Source organism: Suncus etruscus, chromosome 18 (assembly GCF_024139225.1).
Source record: "Suncus etruscus isolate mSunEtr1 chromosome 18, mSunEtr1.pri.cur, whole genome shotgun sequence".
Taxonomy (NCBI): domain Eukaryota; kingdom Metazoa; phylum Chordata; class Mammalia; order Eulipotyphla; family Soricidae; genus Suncus; species Suncus etruscus.
The window spans coordinates 29,459,620-29,480,100 of record NC_064865.1 but is presented as its reverse complement, the minus strand read 5'-3'; the positions used below and the strand labels follow the sequence as shown (position 1 = coordinate 29,480,100).

The 20,481-nt window shown below is 36.0% G+C and overlaps 1 protein-coding gene and 1 non-coding gene across 2 annotated transcripts in view; one reads left to right on the top strand and one right to left on the bottom strand.

The window, feature by feature from the left end:
* DNAH8 (dynein axonemal heavy chain 8) overlaps window positions 1-20,481 on the bottom strand; it is a 406,635-nt gene that overhangs the window by 310,122 nt on the left and 76,032 nt on the right. The window contains 7 exon segments of the mRNA XM_049765310.1: window positions 6,776-6,895; window positions 8,325-8,441; window positions 8,847-8,927; window positions 10,109-10,296; window positions 14,816-14,951; window positions 16,323-16,442; window positions 20,130-20,229. Of these exon segments, the coding sequence (XP_049621267.1) occupies window positions 6,776-6,895; window positions 8,325-8,441; window positions 8,847-8,927; window positions 10,109-10,296; window positions 14,816-14,951; window positions 16,323-16,442; window positions 20,130-20,229 (862 nt within the window).
* LOC125996908 (small nucleolar RNA SNORA51) lies at window positions 814-946 on the top strand. The gene has a single exon (XR_007491569.1). It is a non-coding gene; the product is annotated as a small nucleolar RNA SNORA51 (small nucleolar RNA).

Sequence of the window (20,481 nt, the reverse complement as noted above, 5' to 3'; positions counted from 1 at the left end):
AAAAATGACATTGAAGAAGCATAACTGCTAGAACCACAAAGAAAGACTTCATAAACTCCATTCCCTGATCTGCACAGCCACCAAGATCTTTAGAAACAGGACTGATTTTACCATCCAAGATAAAGTAGAAGTCTTCCACATACCACGAAAGCAGCAAGAGGAGAATAAATGATCTATTTTTTTGACGTCTTTATTTTGGTGTGGAGATTACGGTTGATGTCTCCAATATTATTTTTTATTTTATTTTGTTTTGTCTTTCTCTTTCTTTTTTGCACTTGAGTATGATTTGATTTCAGAACCGAGATTATTGTGTGGTGCCTGTCTTTATTGCTGTGGTGCTTATCGGTTATTTAATTCGATATTTTTTTTGTGTGTGTGTATTGTTGTGGTATTTTAATTACTTTTTTCACATCCTCTCTCAAACTGAGGTTGGAAGCCTCTAGACAGGACTCTGCCTATTTTCAGCATATTTGATTTTTGATTGAGAAGAGGACATATTAGGTGATGGGTATTCCCCTGATTCAATGTGAATATGTATCCAAAATACTACAGTGAAAGATATGTAAGCCATTATGAAAAAAAAAATTGTGTTTTTAATCAGAAATTTTCTTTGACTTACATGTATTATTATTATATCAATTATATTATGTTATGTTATGTCACTATATTATGTTATATTAGTTTACCTCATTATGTTAATCAATTTTGTCCTTTAAATGAATTCTTACTTTAAAAAAAAAAAAAAAACAAAAAAAAAACAACTTTAGTTTGCTCTGAAGAAAAAAAAAATAAAATAAATAAAAGATAAGATAAGGCCTCCCAAATCTTACCACAGGCTGTGTTCTTTACACTGGCTGTATAGAAAGAGGAGGTACAGTAAAGGCACCCCATATACACCTCAACACAGGCCCCTTGCCGGGTATGTATTGTGAATTGGGGGACAAAAAAAAAATTTAAAAAAAAAAGAAACAAAAAAAAATTAATAAAACAATTAAAAAATAATATCAACCGAGAAACAGAACAAGTAGGGCACTTGGCCTGTGGCTGACTTGGGTTTGATCCCCAGCTCCCTATATGATTTCCTAAGCCCACCAAAAGTGATCCCTGAGTACAAAACCAGGAGTAAGCCCTGAACACCACCAGGTATGGCAAAAAAATAAATAAATAAGAAGGAAAAGAAAGGATACACATAAATAAACTAACAGCACAAATTAAGCATCTAGAAAAAATATCAATAGAAATAACCCAAAGCCAATAGATAGTAGGAAATAATAAAACTTAGGGCATATATTAATGAAATGGAAACATAAAACATTTCAGAAGATCAATGAGACCAAGAGCTGCTTCTTTGAAAGAATGTATAAGATTGACAGACCATTAATAAGACTCACAAAAAAAGAAAACAGAAAAACCCCTTGTAAACTGAATAATAAATGAAAGGGAAGATGTCATAAAAGATACCACAGAAATCCAAAGGATCATTAGAGACTTGTACAATAAAAATAGAAGGCTACAAAATAGATGCATACAAATCAATAGCTTTCTATAAGATAATAATGAAATAAGAGGGAAATTTAATAGACAACCTCATCCACAATTATATCTCAGAACTTAACAAAAAAAGATGAAAAGATTTATACAAAGAAAACTGCAAATCACTACTAAAAGAAATAAAGTGAACACATGGAAATGAAAAGAGATCCCTGTTCAAGGACTGGAAAAAATAAGATTGTCAAAATGACAGACTTGCCCAAAGACCTGTATCTGGCATACAAATTCAATGCAGCCTTTATAAAAATACTAAAGGCTTTTGGGCCACACCCGGTAAAACTCAAAGGTTACTGCTGCTATGCACTCAGAAATCTCTCCTGGCTTGAGGGACCATATGGGACGCCGGGAGATCAAACTGCAGTCCATCCTAGGCTAGCACGAGCAAGGAAAATGCCTTACCCCTTGTGCCACCACTCCTGTCCCTACTTATGACATTTTTAAAAGACATAGATCAAAAACACTGTTGATACTTATGTCAGGTAATAAACTCTCCAAATAGCCCAAGAAATCCTAGGAAATTAAAGAAATGGGTGACTTTTCTCTCAACACCTCAAACTATACTGTTCAGTTATAATAATCAAAGCAGTGTGGTGCTAGAATAAGTCCAAATAAGATTTAAGTCCAGAGAAGGTATATAAACAATGATAGATCTTCAGTTAAACTTAAACAAAGAAGCAAATTGTCTGAGGTGGAGCAAGGAAAGCCTCTTCAAAAAGTAAAATCCAAATAAAAATGACCCCTTCCAGACACCACGTACAGAAATTAAATTGAAATAAAATAAAAATTTTATTAATACCATGAATCCATAGATTATATTGATGAGAACACATAGTATATTGAGGTAGAATGCTTGATGGCATTGAATCTTAAGTGATTCGATGTCAATGGTAAAGCAAAATGAAGCAAAGATAAATAAATGGAACTACATCAAACTTAGAAACTTCGGTACTGCAAAAGAAATGAGGACCAAAATAAAAATGACATCCCACAAGTTAAGAGAAAATATTTACCTACCATTCATCTGATAAAGGGCTAATATCTAAAGCATACAAAGTATAGGTAGAAGTTAACAAGAAAATAAACCAAACAAGCTATTCAAATAATGGGAGGAAAGGATGAATAGAAACTATCATGGAAGACATACAAAAAGTCAGAAGGTAGATAAAAAAAATTCTCTGTATCTCTTATCACCAGGAAGTAAAAATCAAAACAATAAGATAATTTTACACCAGTGAGACTGGCATGCATCACTGCCATGCCATGCTATTTTTAAAGAGAAAAAATCACCACTGTTAGCATAGATGTGAAGAAAAGAGGACTCATTCATTGCTGGCAGCAATCACAACTGGTATAACCTTTAGAAAAATATGGACACTCTCTCCAAAATTAAAAATTAAGCTTGCATATGACCCAGCAACCCACTAATCCAAGCACCCTGAACTTTTATTCAGAAAAGAAATTTCACTCCCTTGTCTATCACAGCACTATTTATAAAATCTGGAATCAACCTGTGTCCAAGAAGAGATATCCGGATAAAGAAACAATGGTACATAGACACAATGAAAATCTAATCAGCTATAAAAAAAATGTAAAATCATGCTATTTGTGGTTACATGAGTAAGTCTGCAAAGTATCAAATTAGAAAGAGAGGAACAAATACAAAAATATTTTTCATATGTGGGATATAACTAAACATAGTGAGAAATAACAAATTCCAAAAGGCAACAGAAACCAAGAACTGGTCTTGAGAAGGAAGCTTATCATGGCAGGGAAGATTAGAAAAGGTGGGATAGGACAAGATGAAAATCGGGGTTGACACTGAGAAAATGGTGATAGAACTGGTGCTGAAATGTTTTATGCATACATCATTTAAAATACTTAGTATGGGGCCAGAGTGGTGGCACAGGAGTAGGGTGTTTGCCTTGCACGTGGCTGACCTAGGATGGACCGCACGCAGCTCGATCCCCTGGCGTCTCATATGGTCTCCCAAGCCAGGAGTCATTTCTGAGCACAAAACCAAGATAGCCCCTGAGCGTCACCTGATGTACCCCCACAAATAAAATACTAAAAGTATTTTATACCACAATATCTAAAATAAAAAAATATTTAAGTTTAAATGGCTATATATATCCAAATGCCCCCAGCTATGGTTTGGATTAATAAATAGTCATAAATTCGTGTAGTGGAGTAGTTTAAATAATAAGACTGAAAAAACTAATACTTCTTATAGATGAAATCTTACAAGCATGATTCTGAGCAATATCCATCAGACATAATGAAAATCTTCTTCACTCCACCCTTGGTTTCTTTTCTTCTTTGACTTTGTCCTCCCCTGTAAGCTCTAGAATTAAGGGTGATTTAGGTGTCTCTCTTTATTACATGATTCCATTTTTGTGAAATTTAAATACAGGCAAACCTAATAGGCAACAAGATTACTGCAAGGAGATACTTATTGCCAGATCTGGGCAAGGGAATTATTCATCTTCCTTGTCTCAAAGACAAGGGTGGATCACAAGTAAACTTCCATTGAAAGTATGGCTTGTGAATTCTGTTTATATACATACAACCTCTATCATAAGAAATAGGACCTAAATTAAAAGTAATATGCAATTTCTATGGGAATTTTCCCAAAATGCCAAATAAGGTCATGGATCCCTCAGAAGGTGGGAGACTGGAACTAAGAATTTTCTACACATTACATCAGGAAAATAAACAATGACTTTCTCAAGCAAAGAGGAAGCAAAAAGGAACACTGAGTATCCTGACTATGGAGAATGAAAAGATAATACAGCAGGTAGGGCACTTTCCTTATATACAATTAACCCAAGTTTGACACCTGACTCCCTACACGGTCCCCCATATATATTCACCTGGAAGGACCCCTTAGTACAGAACCAGAAGTAAGTCCTGAGTACCATTGAGTGTGACACAAATTTCCCCATCCCAACACCCCCCCCCAAAAAAAAGATATATCCTGGCTAGAATCTGGCATGGAAAGAAAAATTATTCCTCAAAAATTTATATCCATTGCTATATATGTTTAAGACTTGAGAGTGTAGGTACAAAGAAATAACACAGGGATCAAGCATTTGTGTTGCATGAGGTAAACCACAAGTTGATTCCTGGTACTGCTAATGAATGGTCTTTGAGTACTAACTAGCAGGAGAGATTCCAGGACACAGAGCCATGAGAATGCCTTGAGTACACTAAAAATGGGTTCCTTCCCACTCCAGAAAAGCCTACCTTGCAATTTTTTTTGGGGGGGGCACACCCAGTAACACTCAGGGGTTACTCCTGACTATGCACTCAGAAATCAATCCTTGCTTGGGAGACCATATGAGACGCCAGGGATCCAACCGCTGTCTATCCTAGGTTAGCCGCATGCAAGGCAAACGCCCAACTCTGCACCATCGCTCTCAGACCCTACCTTGCAATTTTGAAAATTGTCATCCTCTGAAAACTAACATACAATAGTCTCAAGTCATAAAAACTCAGACACCACACAGGAGTCAAGAAAAAAAGGAATGAAAAATACAAACCACATGGAGTAAAAGCTGGCAGAAAGAGAAAATAACAAAATTAGAGTTGCCCCTTTCTCTGACTCCCTGCAAATTATTTATGTCTTTTGGACCACAGAGAGTGATGTTCAGGGGTTATTCCTGGAATAAATCAGGAATAGCTTCTGGTAGAACTCAGGGGTCCATAAATATGGCAAGTGCCCTACCTGCTGTACTACTCTAGCCCCCCCAAAGTTTTCTGTAATTATAATGTATACATATCATAAATAAGAGTAGAATTAAAGAAATGAGAAAGGAACAGGTTTTATAAAAAAAGAGGTCAAGCATATTTGGAAATGAATAAGGAATTAACTTCTATATTGAGATAAATATTCAGATAAAGATAAAACTAAGTTCAAGGATCAAAAAATATATCCAAATATTCTGATAATGGTATACATGTAAATAAGAAAAATAACACAAAAATTTTAAATCACAGATTTTTTAGGGCAGATTAAAATAAAATCCAATTTAATAACTTTCACAGAAAATATACTAAAATCAGAAACTCAAGAAAGGTTGAAATTAACAGAAAAATATATCTGGAAAACAACCACCCAAGAAAATTGGTGTCACTTTTGTAAAATAAACAAAACATTTTAAGGATAAAATAAATTTAAAGGAACAAATGACCAGGAACAAATGACCAGGTATATTTTAAGGATAAAATAAATTTAAAGGAACAAATGTCACCTGCATACCCAAAATCTTATATTAAAATGGGTCGTTTAATATCTTCTTAGTTACAGCCAAGACCTCAAAACTGAGAAATGTGGGGCCAGCGAAGTGGCACTAGAGGTAAGGTGTCTGCCTTGCAAGCACTAGCCAAGGAAGGACTGCGGTTTGATCCCCCGGCGTCCCATATGGTCCCCACAAGCCAGGGGCAATTTCTGAGCACTTAGCCAGGAGTAACCCCTGAGCATCAAACGAGTGTGGCCGAAAAACCAAAAAAAAAAAACTGAGAAATGTTATTTTCCTACACTTTACAGAGGAGGCAGTTTCAAGTAGATGAGGCAACTCTCAGACCATTGCCTATCCTGAGTTATAGAAGAGAAGTTGTCTGATTAATAAGAGATTTGGGAGATGTGTAGTCTAAAATTAGAGGAGGGGTTGAGTCATACTTAAGTCAATTTGAGGCAAGTGAGCAAGACTGACTCTGAAGGCAATAATAGTCCTGGGAGGAAATGCTCAGAAGTAGAATTTCACAGAAAGAAAGACCATACATTTCCCATGGGCCACACTGGACCTATTGAGATAGCATGCATGAAGCCAGAGGCCTGAGCAATAATAGCACAGCAGTAGGGCATTTGCCTTGCACACAGCTGACCCAGACAGACCCTGCTTTGATTCCTGGCATCCTATATGGTCCCCCGAGCCTGCCATGAGAGATTTCTGAGGGTAGAGCCAGGAGTAACCCCTGAGTGGCATCAGGTGTGGCCCAAAAAGCATAATAATAATAATAACATAAAATTTAAAAACATGCATTAATTCATAAATCTGAGCCCATACCAGAGCATTATAGGTACAGCCCTTCTTGTTACCACAAGTAATGCCAGAAGTGATCCCTACTTCTTAAAAAAAAAAAAAAAAAAACAACTCTGAACAGATTTTTAACTTTAGATCAAAAATTCACATTTTAACTTTTTGAATCAATATTACATGCATACCTCATTGAGAGTCAACATATCTTCCACTTTGGTAGCACCTTTATCAGACAGGGAAATTAATACAGTTTTTGCGATCTCCTTTAGAACTGTATCAATATGCATTTCACACAAGTCATTGATCTACCAAGAGAAAAATATGAATAAAACCCCTCTTTTACCCAAAATACACTTGAGATATAAATATAAATTTAGAGAGTGTGTGATTTGATAAGAATTTGAATTTGTCTTCAATGAAAACTTGGCATGACCATGTATGTGGTAACCTCACTAATGTGTAATCTGGGGACAGAGCAGATATAGAGGGTAAAAACTTAACATGACCATATATGTGTGATAACCTCACTAATGTGTAATCTGGAAACAGAGCAGATATAGCAGGTAAAATGCTTGTTTTGCATGCAGCTGACCCAGATCTGATCCCTAGTGTCTCAAATGGTCCCCCAAACATCACTAATCATGATTCCTGAGTGTCCAGCCAGGAGTAAGCTCTGAGCATTGCTGGATGTGGCTGCAAAACAAAACAAAGCAAAAAAATATATATATATCTATCTATATATATAGATATAGATATAGATATAGATATAGATATAGATATATGTGATCATCACTTTTGCACATGAGTCATGATCCAAGCTTAAATAACTAGGGTTTAGAAGAGTAATAAGGGAGAAACACACTTCTAGTGAATATCATAGAAGCCAATGTAAGTTATTTGATTCTCAAGCCTCTACATTTTTTTGTTTGTTTGTTTTTGGGCCACACCCGGCGGTGCTCAGGGGTCACTCCTGGCTGTCTGCTCAGAAATAGCTCCTGGCAGGCACGGGGGACCATATGGGACACCGGGATTCGAACCAACCACCTTTGGTTCTGGATCGGCTGCTTGCAAGGCAAACGCCGCTGTGCTATCTCTCCGGGCCCAAGCCTCTACATTTTGTTTGTTACATCATGTGGCCAATATAGACACTATATCTAAAACGACATTTACACTCTCTTGTATCAACCATGTCAGAAACTGACAGTCTCCAGTTAGGTGCTTTTGTCTCAGCCAATGACATTAGGAGCCTTCACATTCTTATTTGGGGGGGGGGCACACCTTGCAGTCTTAGGGGTTATGCCTGGCTCTACCTTCAGGAATCCTTTCTGGCCAGCTTGGGGGACAATTTGAGATTTTCTTGGATAGCCGCATCAACGCAAATACCCTACCCACTGTATTATTATTACTCCAGGCCCCCTCACACTCATATTTAAGCACTCATCTATGCTGTCTTGCAGAATACAGGGTCCCACCTTAGATAGCATAGTTTAATGTAATTTAAATTACACTAGGGAGATATACTATCATTTTAATTCTATCAAAGGCACCATGATTCAGGGACAAAGGATCCCAAACTGAAATGATCCCAGAGTATTTAAAGAAACAAAGCATTTTATAATTGAACTTAATGGCTTGAAAATCACACCTTTAAAGAGCTTTCATAGATAAACCATTACCTAAAACCTGAGTATTAATGTGTATATGTGCATATAGTTTCAAATTTTTTGGCCATACCTTCTTTAAAAGTTGATTGAACATCTCCAACACTGAGTCAACCTCCTTAAAGAAGCTGTCTAGAGTTAAAGACGACCATGTTAATATTGTGAGCCCCTGTCTCAAAACAGATTCTACCTAAAATGATAAAAAAAAATATATAATAACTTCTATTATTATCAGGGGATTCTGCATTAATTTATAAAAGACTTTTTTTATTATTTAGAGATACTATCTTATATTTCCTTAATTGTTTTTCTCCTCTATAACTAATACAGGTAACTATGTTTTCTAATCAGCTTCAAAGGCTCATTAAGCAATCATTTGTTCTTATAAAGTGCTTATTATTTAGAGTTAGTTCTTTCATCGATGTCAGCAGCACTTAGACAAGAAATAATATTTTACAAAAAACACAACTATAAAATTGAACTATAAAGATAGAGGATGTAGGCAAGAACAGATATTTTAACATCCATAATCAATAGAACCAAAATCTAATTTTGAAGAGAAGGGAAGTCAGAATAAGCCTTTGGAAATGCCAACCTTTTTCATTTTAGGGGCCATCAAATTGACAAACACAGAAGGTACTTCCTGACATAAATCATCATAATACTGCAGAAGACCCTGTTGAAAAGCAAAATGTCAATGTGAATATATGTTTGTAAGAATTAATATGTCTTGATCTAATGCTCCTTAAATCAGTATATAATGTACATCCCTGTATCTAATTACTTTCTTTAATGCTATTTGCTGATATGACTTGCCAGCATGTTTTGTCTACCATTGGTTTGGATGATTGCTTTACATCCTTTCACTTTAAGTCTGTACTTACCGTGAATTTAAGTCTGTTTTCAGTACACGATTAATCAATTTTGTTTTCTTATCCATTCAGTGATTAATGGGAGAGTTCATTTCATTGGCATTAAGAGAGATAATTGTTATTAGGGACTGTATTACCACTTTTATTTTTGTGGGATTTTAGTTGTATTTGCAATTGGCCATTTGTTTTTTTATAGTCAGTCTTTCTATTTCTTACAAATTTAGTTTAGTTATAGTAATATCTTTGTCTAAGAATGTTTTGTGGAAACACTTGTATGTGTATAATATATACATATGTTATATTATATAGTGTAATAGTAAGTATATAATTATAAATGGGCATATATAAAATGATCATATATATGATCTGATCTACATCTGTGTATTATCCATATGTATGTGTGTATATATATATAATTCAGTCACTAGAAAGGCCATCTGTAAATTGCAACAATGTGGTTGGATCTAGAAAATATTATCCCAAGTTAGCTAAGTCAGAGAAAGGTAAATTTTGAATGCAGAATCTAAAAAAGTACAGAATGATGTACCTTATATATCCTACAATTTTGTCACTTATATTAAATAAAGAAAAAAATTTAAATAATAAATTTTCCCTTGATGCCATATCAGGAAAACTTCAGGAATATGTTTTTCTTTTACACACACACACACACACACACACATGCAAACATGCATGCACACTCACATGTCAGTTCCCTCCTTAAGAAAAACTAACAGTGGGGCTGGAGTGATAGCACAGTGGTAAGGTGTTTGCCTTGCACGTGGCTGACTGGGAAGGAACCAGGTTTGATTCCCAACTTCGAACATGATCCCCTGAGCCTGACAGGAGCAGTTTCTGAGCACAGAGCCAAGAATAACCCCTGAGTACCACCTGGTGTGGCCCAAAAACAATAAATAAATAAATAAATAAATAAATAAATAAATAAATAAATAAATATTTAAAAAGAATAACTAAAGTATCTTACCTGCAAATACAATTTGTCTGCTTTTAATTTGTTTTCCATTTTTAATATTTTCTTTGCCTGATCTGGTATATCCAGCTTCAATTTTATCATGCACTTGGTTTCCCGTACAACTTCCAAAATTTTGGGGTCAAAATTAACTAGTAACTTCCCTGATTCTGGATGTCGCACCAAAAGTGTGGCTTGCAGAGCTATAAATGAAAAATGGCAGCCACAATTTATTCTAAATTATTTTCTGCTTCTGGTCCCATTTATATGCTGTGGGGTTAAACCAGTTTTCACCCTAAACAAAGATGGCTTCCTCTTTTACAAGTCTAAGATTCACCTAGGCAGGAGTTTCTAGGTAGGTCCTTTGCCTTCCACCTTCCCACCCATGGTGGGGGGCGGGGGAGGTGGGGTGGGGTAGGAAGGCAGCGGGTGTCTTAATTTTCCAATAAATACTGCAGTCTCATCTGGGCCTCTTCCTCTTGCTCCACTAGGTGAAAAGGTCCCTGGACAAGCGTTTCACCCTCACCAGCCTGGTTTGGATTATTTCCTATGGAGGCCCTGGCTCCAGATCCATTCCCCTGCAAGGGGGAGGGGGGGGGGGAGGCTGGTGGAGCCTATGCGAAATGCTTTTCAGCAGACAAGCATTTTAGAATCTCTGTGGGCAAAGGCACAGTTAGTTATTTGATATGGTTAGTGCCCAAAACTTATACAATACACAATAGCTGCAAAGCCATAAAGGCAAATCCAGAGGAATGAAAACTGCCCTGAGCCATGAATCACAATCACTTTGAAATGAATTGTGAAGAGCTGTGATACCACTCATTTACTTTTATAGATAGTGATTTAACCCCAGGGAAAATGCACAATCACCAATTAGGACACACCTCAAAGAGTTCAAACCCTTTCTAAAGGGAATTCCCAATTTCCCTTAAGGGTTATCTGAATTAAATAACCTTCCTGAATTTCTGATAATAAGGCTCAATAGACGAAATAATTTCTAAACACAGTTGAGTTGTAAATTTTTGAATGCAGAATAAGATTTTTTCTATACTTTATATAAACTACTACATGAGCATCATTCATATAAATAGGTACTTCAGATATGGTTTTATTATGAATTGAAATACATAACCCCAAATGACTCTGCTGAGTGGCCTAAGATTACATGCTATCCTAGCATAAATTACCTCTAGAGGCAACATAAGTGCACATTTGTAAACCAGCATGTGCAAGTTTGAACTGCATCTTATATTAACAAATATTACTAGCATGAGACTTTTATATGAATCTTCCAAGCCACACATTACTTCACAGAATGTAGCCATGTCAAAGTTCTAGTAAAATAAAATGGTATACATAGCCATTAAAGAAAAATCCCAGAAGTTAGTTTACTTTCATTCATCAAAAAAAATTGGTCTCCGTCTGGTTCTTAGTGATGCTAGTGGCGTGATGATTTCAGCTGAAAAAACATTTTCCTAATTTATTTTGAATAATTTTTAAATGGGGGCCTTCCCTAAGGCTGTTCAGAACTTGTTTGAAAGGACAAAATAAATGAATCACTAAGAATTGCAAGATATAGAAATGTCCTCTAGGACTGTAAAAACATTTCATTCTACTCATTACCAGATAATGTTTCTCAAGCATCTAACTTCAAGGTAATACTAAGCCTCTAATAATTATTACAAGTTCTTAGAGTTTAGGGGTGAAGGACATGGCTCAATATAGAACAAATACTGGCCTTCCACTGGGTTCAAACCCCCAAACTGCAAAAAAAAAATGACAAAAGATTTTACAAAGTTAAATTTTGTCATGTCAATGTAATAATAAGACTTTCAACAAATAACTTCCTTGAGCCTGTGCACATGAAAGGTTAATTTTCCTGGTTCCATCACTTCCTTGCTATGGGATCTTGGACAAACATCTCTCAGTATCTTTATTTCATTCTCTATAAAATAATTCTTCACAGGGCTGTCTTGAGATTAAAAGTAGTTGTCCTTTTAAGGTGTCTATACAAAGGCTATCACCTGGCAAACATGATGTAAGTGCTAACATCATGTTATTGAAAAGGTGCAAAGAGGAAACAGAGAGAACATCCTGGAATGTGGAGGGGAAATAAGCCCAGATCTATACAGCAATAAGTGTCAGGAGAAAGAACTGCTGATAAAGTGTGTGGTGTACTCCAAAGGAGAAAGACATTATTCCATGTCAGGAAGAATAAAGGAGGGCTACATAGAATTGGCTTTTGATCGTGGATGGATAAGAGAAAAAACCAGCAGGAGCACATCAAAAAAATGTAGTAGGGGCCGGGCGGTGGCGCTGGAGGTAAGGTGCCTGCCTTGCCTGCGCTAGCCTAGGACGGACCGCGGTTCGATCCCCCGGCGTCCCATATGGTCCCCCAAGAAGCCAGGAGCAACTTCTGAGCGCATAGCCAGGAGTAACCCCTGAGCGTCACAGGGTGTGGCCCAAAAACCAAAAAAAAAAAAAAAAAAAAAAAATGTAGTAAAGAGTATGCACTGTTGAAGCAAAAGAGTAAAAGCTCCATCATATTTCAGTTGTTTAATTATATCTTGCCCATTTCCATAAAAAAAAAACTTTCAAACTTTCAATTTCTTTAATTTATATATTCTATTTTTATTTAAAATATTTTATTTATTTGTAAATAAATTATTTGATTGAATCACCATAAGATACACAGCTACAAAGTTGTTCATTATTTGGGGTGGGGGCCTGAGCAGTGGCACAGCGATAGGGCAGCGGTAGGGCATTTGCCTTGCACATGACTGATCTAGGACAGACTGCGGTTCTATCCCCTGGCATCCCATATCCTCCAAGCCAGGAGGAATTTTTGAGCAAATAACGAGGAGTAACCCCTGATCATCACCGGGTGTTCCCCAAAAAGAAGCAAACAAACAAACAAACAAAAACCAAAGTTGTTCATGATTGAATTTCAGTCTTACGTGTACAACACCCTTCACTAGTGCACATTTCCACCAACAATGTCCTCAGTTTCCCTCCCATCCACCTCCAGCCTCCCCCGAAAGCCTGGCTCCATGGCAGGTATTTTTTCTTCTCTATTTCTTTGCTTTGCTTTAAAATATTCATATATACCCCCTCCCCAGTAATCTTCCCATTTCTTTTGCTGCTCCTTTGAAAGAGCTAATGTGCAAGTGAACTTTCACTAGGATTCAAAGGATCTTCAGAAACAGCTGATCTGAGAAAAGCATCAAGAAAGTGGAACAAATGATGCAGCTAGAATAGAAGCTTTCTGGAACCAGGAGCAAAAGCAGAAGTGGCTCCTCCCACCTTTGATGCTAGAGACTCAACACAGAATGTGTGCTTCCGGTGGAAGCAGTGCTGAAGTGAAAATCCTAACATGGGAGGGAGAAACTGGCCCACCAACATACACAGACTCCTATGAAGCTTATGAATTAAACCACAATGTTGAGATATATGACATTGTTGGGATCTGAGCTGACCAACAACTATCTTCACACAAAAATAATGACATCACATATAGTGTTAGAACACATATGGTTTCTATTCTGAGAGTGCATGAATTGTGGCTCTTCTAAGGGTGATTCTACTTCCTTCAACTCACACCTCTACCTGATGTATTGATATGTCTTTCAAAACTTACAGAAAACCCCAATTTATATATATATATATATTTAGAGTCAAAATTAAAGTTAAATCCAATTATGGAAAAAGAAAAGGAGAGAAGGAAAAAGGACAGAGAAAGAAAAATGATAGACAAATGAGAAAGAAAAGGGTAAATGAAGGAGTGAAGAAATGAAAGGAAGGAGAAAGAGATGAATGGATAGAGGAAAGTAGAAGAAAGGATAGAGGAAGAAAAGCAAGAAATGAAGAAAAGAAGAGGAAGAGAGGAAGATGAAAAAGAAAATGAAAGAAAAGCAAGAAATGAAGAAAAGAAGAGGAAGAGAGGAAGATGAAAGGAAGAGAGAAAAAAGAGGGAGGGAAGAAAGTTAAAAGAAAAAGGGAAAGGAAAAGTAAAAGAATGGAATGAGGGAGGAAAGGATGAAGGGAAGAAAAAGAAAAAAAAGAAAAGAAGAAGGGAAGAAAAAATAAAAGAAGAAACTAAAGGAGAAAACTTTCTTTTTCAATCCTTTCTTTTCTCACTGAGACTGAGAATTCATGGTAAAACATGAATATAAAACCTTCACAAAATTATGGAAAAATCTGTAAAATCTTGATATGTATTTTTAAATTCTGGTTTTAAGCATGTAGTGCGAATAAAAAAATGACCAGTCTGGAACACCAAACCCAAAGTCAATGACAGAATAGATACCCAATCTACAAGCTGTAAAGTGGAGACCAGTTACACTAGTATTCTGAGGGGTAAAGGAGGGTGATATGGGAGACATGCTGTGAATAGGAGTGGAGGGAGGACAACATTGGTGGTGGGAATGCCCTTCATTCATTGTCACTACGTACCATAAATAATTCTGTGTAATGCACTTCACTCACTATAAAAATAAAATTCAAAAACAAATTCTCGTTTTAAAGAGAAAGTCAGAGATAATCCTTGTTAAATGATGACAAACTTTGCTCATAAAATCAGAAATGAACAACTGTAAGAAAAAAAATAATTGAACCATTCCCACATCCGGACCTAACTATTCCAAGATACTATGGAAGGTCAGTGAAAGAAGTGCCCCAAACCATGAGCCATTTGCCCTTTGCCTCACCCACAGCCAAACGCACCATATTGCAGCTGGGAAATCTCTTTGAACCAGGCTGTGTGATAGATCACCTCGAATTCCACCAGAACGTAGGAGATTTTGTTATACTGTCGAATAACAGCTTTACCCTCTGGGCCTGATAAAATGTCTGAATTTTTCTGTTATAAAAAAAAAAAGAAGAAAGAAATTAATTTTTCCCATGACCTAATCAATAAATCTGTATTCGCAATGAAACAATTATGTTATCCTTAGATTTTGATGCATGAGAAAAGTACCACAAGCTTGGTACTTTATTGATATAAAGATCAGCATTATAAAGAGAAAGAGAGCACTGGAAGAGGAAATTGGTTTTTGGTTTTTGTTTTTTTTTTGTATTGTTTTCTGGAGACAGTAGTCTTCTAAGTCTCTCTCTCTCCACCTCCTCTTAGTCCTCAGGAACTCATGCTACCTGGGGTTTGGGGTTATGGGGGAGGCAGTGAGATCCAACCTGCGAAGCATATACTTCAACCCCAGTCTTTTTGGTATTTTTTATTTTTGTGTGATACACTCAGCTCTCTAAATAAAAATAGGGTTCCCTTTAAACTCAAATATAAAAATTAGACAAACAGGCAATTCTAGAATATTAACATGACCTAAGAGTTTTTTGGTAGTTCTCAGAGATCAAATAACCTAAGGACAAAAGAGAATGAATGTGCTTTCAATACTTGGCAATAGTCCTCAGCTTCTCATGCAAGAATATTTTATTTTGTGGTGCTCTGGGACCACTCCTGGTTGTGGTTGAAGATGTCATGCTGTGTTGAGTATGGGATCCATGGTTTACCAGGCTTACCACATAAAAAGCTTGTGATCTACCACTGGAGCCATTCACCCAGCCGTAGGAATTTATAATTAAAATGAGTCTTCACCTTTATCAGTAAAGATCAATATTCAATATTGTCAGTATTATTTGAGAATATTGTCAATATTTAATAATATCAAATTCACTGTTGAGCAGAATTCTTTTTGTTTTTCGCCAATGTTTAAGGACAAGATGTTACTTGAGAGCCTGGTTTCATTCAAAATTGTTTTGCTTTAAGTCACAATATCTAAAGCCCTTAAAATTTTAAATTAGAACTCACTGTTTACATTAGCGACTCTATTTGTAAATTATATTTTCTTTGGTAATATAATTATCGCTCTTATAATGGATGCAAAAATTATGAGATAATTTATTCTTGTGTAAAACACACAAATTAAATTAATCAGAAATTAAAATTTACAATAATTTTCCAAATTTTCCTTTTTGCTGTGCCTTTCAATAATAATTTCATTACCACTTACTGGGAAACAAGCAAAATAAAATATGTTATTTTATGCCTGCCAAGGGGGCAGTTTGGGGGATGGGTGGGAATTGGAGGAAAATAGTGGAGGGAATTTTACACTGGTGATAAGGAGTGTCAGAAATAAATGTACTATCAAAAATTATCTAAACATGGTCTTTAAATAAAGTGATTTATAATTTGTAAAAAAAAATAGAAATTAAAACTTACAAAGAAATAGTTAATGGGTTCACTTATCCGGCGGTAGAGCTGTCTCACCCAGAGGATTTTTCCTGCTACAGGAGGCATGTTCCGAGCAAGAGGAGGGTCATCTTTTTGAGAAAGATAAATCTGTAATTAAAAGTTTTGATATTAATGCTTGAAATTTAAAAACAATAAAGACAGAAAACATACTGCTACTTTAATACTGATGCTTAACTCTTATAAACCATTGTTTTATGCACAGGAGACGGGCTGACCTGAAGAAGCTCAGAGACTGTAATGTTCACCCTTGATCTTCTCTTAAAGCTTATTTTCTACTCTATATTTTCCCCTGCATTTTTCCCAAATATATGTTATGATATTCTCCAGAGTCCCTAATAATACACTAAAAGTATTAAATTGAGCTTTTTTTATAATATCTTTATTTAAGCACCTTGTTTACAGACATGATTGTAGTTGGGTTTCAGTCATATAAAGAACACCCCCACCCCTTCACCAGTGCAACATTTCCATCACCAATGCCCCCCATCACCCTCCCCCTCGGTCTGTATTGGAGACAGGCATTCTACTTCTCTCACTCATTAACAATGTTGTGATAGTTCTTAGTGTAGTCATTTCTCTAACTGCATTCACCACTCTTTGTGGTGAGCTTTATATTGTAAGCCGGTCCTTCTGGCTCTCATCTCTGTTGTCTCTGGCATATTACAATTATGTTTTTTATAAATTGAGCTTTTTTTATATACACATATAAATGCTGGGTTAAAAATTTTGTTATTATGGTGGGGCCAGAGAGATAGCACAGGGGTAGGGTGTTAGCCTTGCATGCCCAGGACTGACCCAGGTTCAATCCCCAGCATCCCATATGGTCCCCAGAGCCAGGAATGCTTGCTGACTGCATAGTCAGGAGTAATCCCTGAGTATCAACAGGTGTGGCACCTCTCAAAAAAAAAAAAACCTGTTATTATGGTAATATAGTTTTTGTTTTATTTGTTTCTTTGTTGTTTTGGTTTTGGACTACACCTGGCAGTGCTCAAGGGTTACTCCTAGTTCTGAGCTCAGAAATTATTCCTAGCAAACTTGGGGGACAATATGGGATGTTAGAGATCGAACCTGGATGGGCCAACTGCAAGGCAAATACCTTACACCAGTTTTGGTATCACTCCGGCCCCTGTTATGGTAATATGGTTTTAATAATGTTAGTTGTTGTGTTTTTTGGAACTCAAAGTTATTGTACCCAACTCCCATTACCAAAGACTTCATTACTGTCTTACTTACATTGTTTCTAGACTGCACTTCACTCCAGAGACTTCAATCATTTTCCCCAAATATGATAACCCTTCAGTTCTGATGTATGAGTTCAAGGGTTTGTATTCATTGATTGGACATTGTCCATTCTCTTGCCTTTTTTTAAATACAATAGAAATGAATGAAGTCATCTAAACTTCACCCTTTTTCCTTTACTTATTTTGCTTAACATGACCATTTTTTATTTTATGCAAATTGTAGCAAAAGGCAAGATTTCATCTTTGAGTAGTATTTATTATGTATAGATACCATAGTTTCTTTATTCACTCATTTGGACTATTTCCAGATGTTGGCTATTTTAAGTAGCACTGGAATGAACAAAGAGTGTTCATTCATAATTAGAGAAAAATTTATTAGAGAGTTATAAATTAATGTTTTGCCTTGTAATAATAGTTACAGAATGGTAATCCTGGATCTCCAAAACTCTTTTCCATAAACACTGAACTAGATGATATTTCTACTAAACACAGTTCTGAAGAGCAAAGATCCATCAGTTTATCATTCACTCATGTATACTCACAGCAGAACATCATTTGGTGGGCCCTACATGTACATAACACCGAAAGGCTTGCTCAAAAACACATGACACTATATGATGAAAAATAATTTCAAAATATTTTTTAAATTTTATTATGGCACCATTATTTACCAAGGTATTTATAGTATAGTTTTGGGATTACAGTGTTCCAACAACAATCCCACCACCAGTTTTCAATTTCCACCACCAATATTCCAGGTACCTTTCTAGCCCAGAGCCAGTCTCCTTGGCAGGCACATTTTTAAGTTTGACTATTGTAGTTTGGGTTTTATGCTTTTGGTTTTATTGGCTCTATGTTTCAGATATATAAATGTTCCACATCTCTAGACTATCCATATGCCTGTGATCCCTGATAATTCCCCCTAATATTTTCCAGCTCTCTCTTAATTTTTCCCCTTAATTTCCCTGCCTTGTGCTTGATCACAGAGGAAATGCTTTAAGGTTTTCACCACTGACAATGATACTGGGTGTGTATTTGTTACAAGATGCTCATTATTATTTTGAGGAAGGTCCCTCCACTTCTATTTTCTACTGTTTTTTTAAAATTATGAATGGATTTTGAATCTTGACTAAAGCTATCTCTGTTATTGATTCAAATGATCATTAGACTGCTATCTTTTCATTTTTGGGGAAGTGTGTTACTTCAGTTGATTTGCAAATGGCTTTCTTGAATCCTTGGAATGAATTGCACTTGGTAGTAGGGTATGATCTTTTCACTGTGCTTTTGTATTTTATATCTTTCTATTTGGTTATTCAGTCTAGAGATGAATGTGAAGTACTATTATACTTCCATCACTGTTTTCTTTAGGTCCAAGAAAAAGAAGTTTTATAAACGTTAAAGACTCTTCATTTTATGCATATACATTTATAAGAGCTTGTACATCTTGCTCTACTGTTCCTTAACCAATTAGTTGTGTCCATTCCTTTTTCTAATTACTTTCTTTACATTGAATGTTATTCAGTCTAATATAAGTGTGGCTTTCCCAGATAAATGTGTCTATGAGTAGCTTGTATGATTATATTCTATCATTTCACTTGAGTCTACATTTATTTTATGAATTTATGTGTATTTTTTGCAAACAGTAAGTAGAAATTTATTTCCTAAGCTATCCAGCTACTTCATACCCTTCAATAGAAGAGTTTTGTCTATTGACATTCAGAGAGATCATCGATATAATGAGCTATTCTGTCACTGTTCTGTATGGGAATTGATTTTGGATTTGTTATTTGCTTTTATACAGGAGGGCCTTAAGTAATTCTTGAAATGTTGGTGTAGTTACAGCAAGTGCTGCCAATTTTTATGTATCGATGAGTTATACTCCTTATGCATAGAGGGTTGGTTTGAGTTCCTCCTCTATGCAGCGCTAATTTTTGTTGAACACAAGAACTTGTCTGGACTTTTATCTCTCTCTGCCAGTATACCTCAATTTTTATTTTCCCATTGACCTTAGAGTTTCATGTACTTTGGTAGTAAATACTCTGTACTCCAGGCTATCTGAGTATTGATATAGGTCATTATTTTACACTAATATACTAATTATATGTTTCTACTTTTTGTATTTCCTATACCACCGTATGGTATTTTAATAGAAAGGCTTAGAATTAGTCCCTCCCCTTCTATTTGCAGTGGCTTTAAGAAGATACAAAGGCTTTAACCTTACAGATTCCTACCATACCTTAGACTGTGTGAGGTATATCGTCACATCTAAACTATACCAGGTTTCAGTTCAGCCACTGGGGGCTAAGGTGTCATATACTGGAATGGAGTAGAAGGGAAGTGTTCACTGCTCCTGATCTTATTTCTCAATAAAGAAACATTCAGCAACTTTGGTTTAGTAGCTTTGGACAGGAAGATGGGGGCAACATAGGGGACCACACAAATTCTAGATGCAAAAGGGGACCTGTGATGATTGGGCTAGAATATTTTTTCTTCATATTAAAGTAACATTCTATTTTCTAAATACTATACTTACCTTTTTAGTAGCTTCAAGCTCAGCCACATAAAACTGGAGAATACGTTCAATTGTATGGTTTATTTCTAATTGAAGGCAGGGGAGTTTAAGCTTCTGGAACCTAAAATTAATTGAGATTGCAAGATTAATAAGTAAATGAGAAACATACTTAAAAATATCTGCCATTTTAAAAATCCACTCCACCATCTGACAAATGTTTCAGGCCTCTCACTTTGTCCTAGAAGATAGGGACAAAGAAGACTGGTGCAGCTCCTGACCTCTTGGAATCAATTAGCTTATGGAAATGACAGCTTTCAGTCAAGAGTTACAGACAGATTGAAGAGATATGGTTCCGAACACCCTTGGCTCCTAA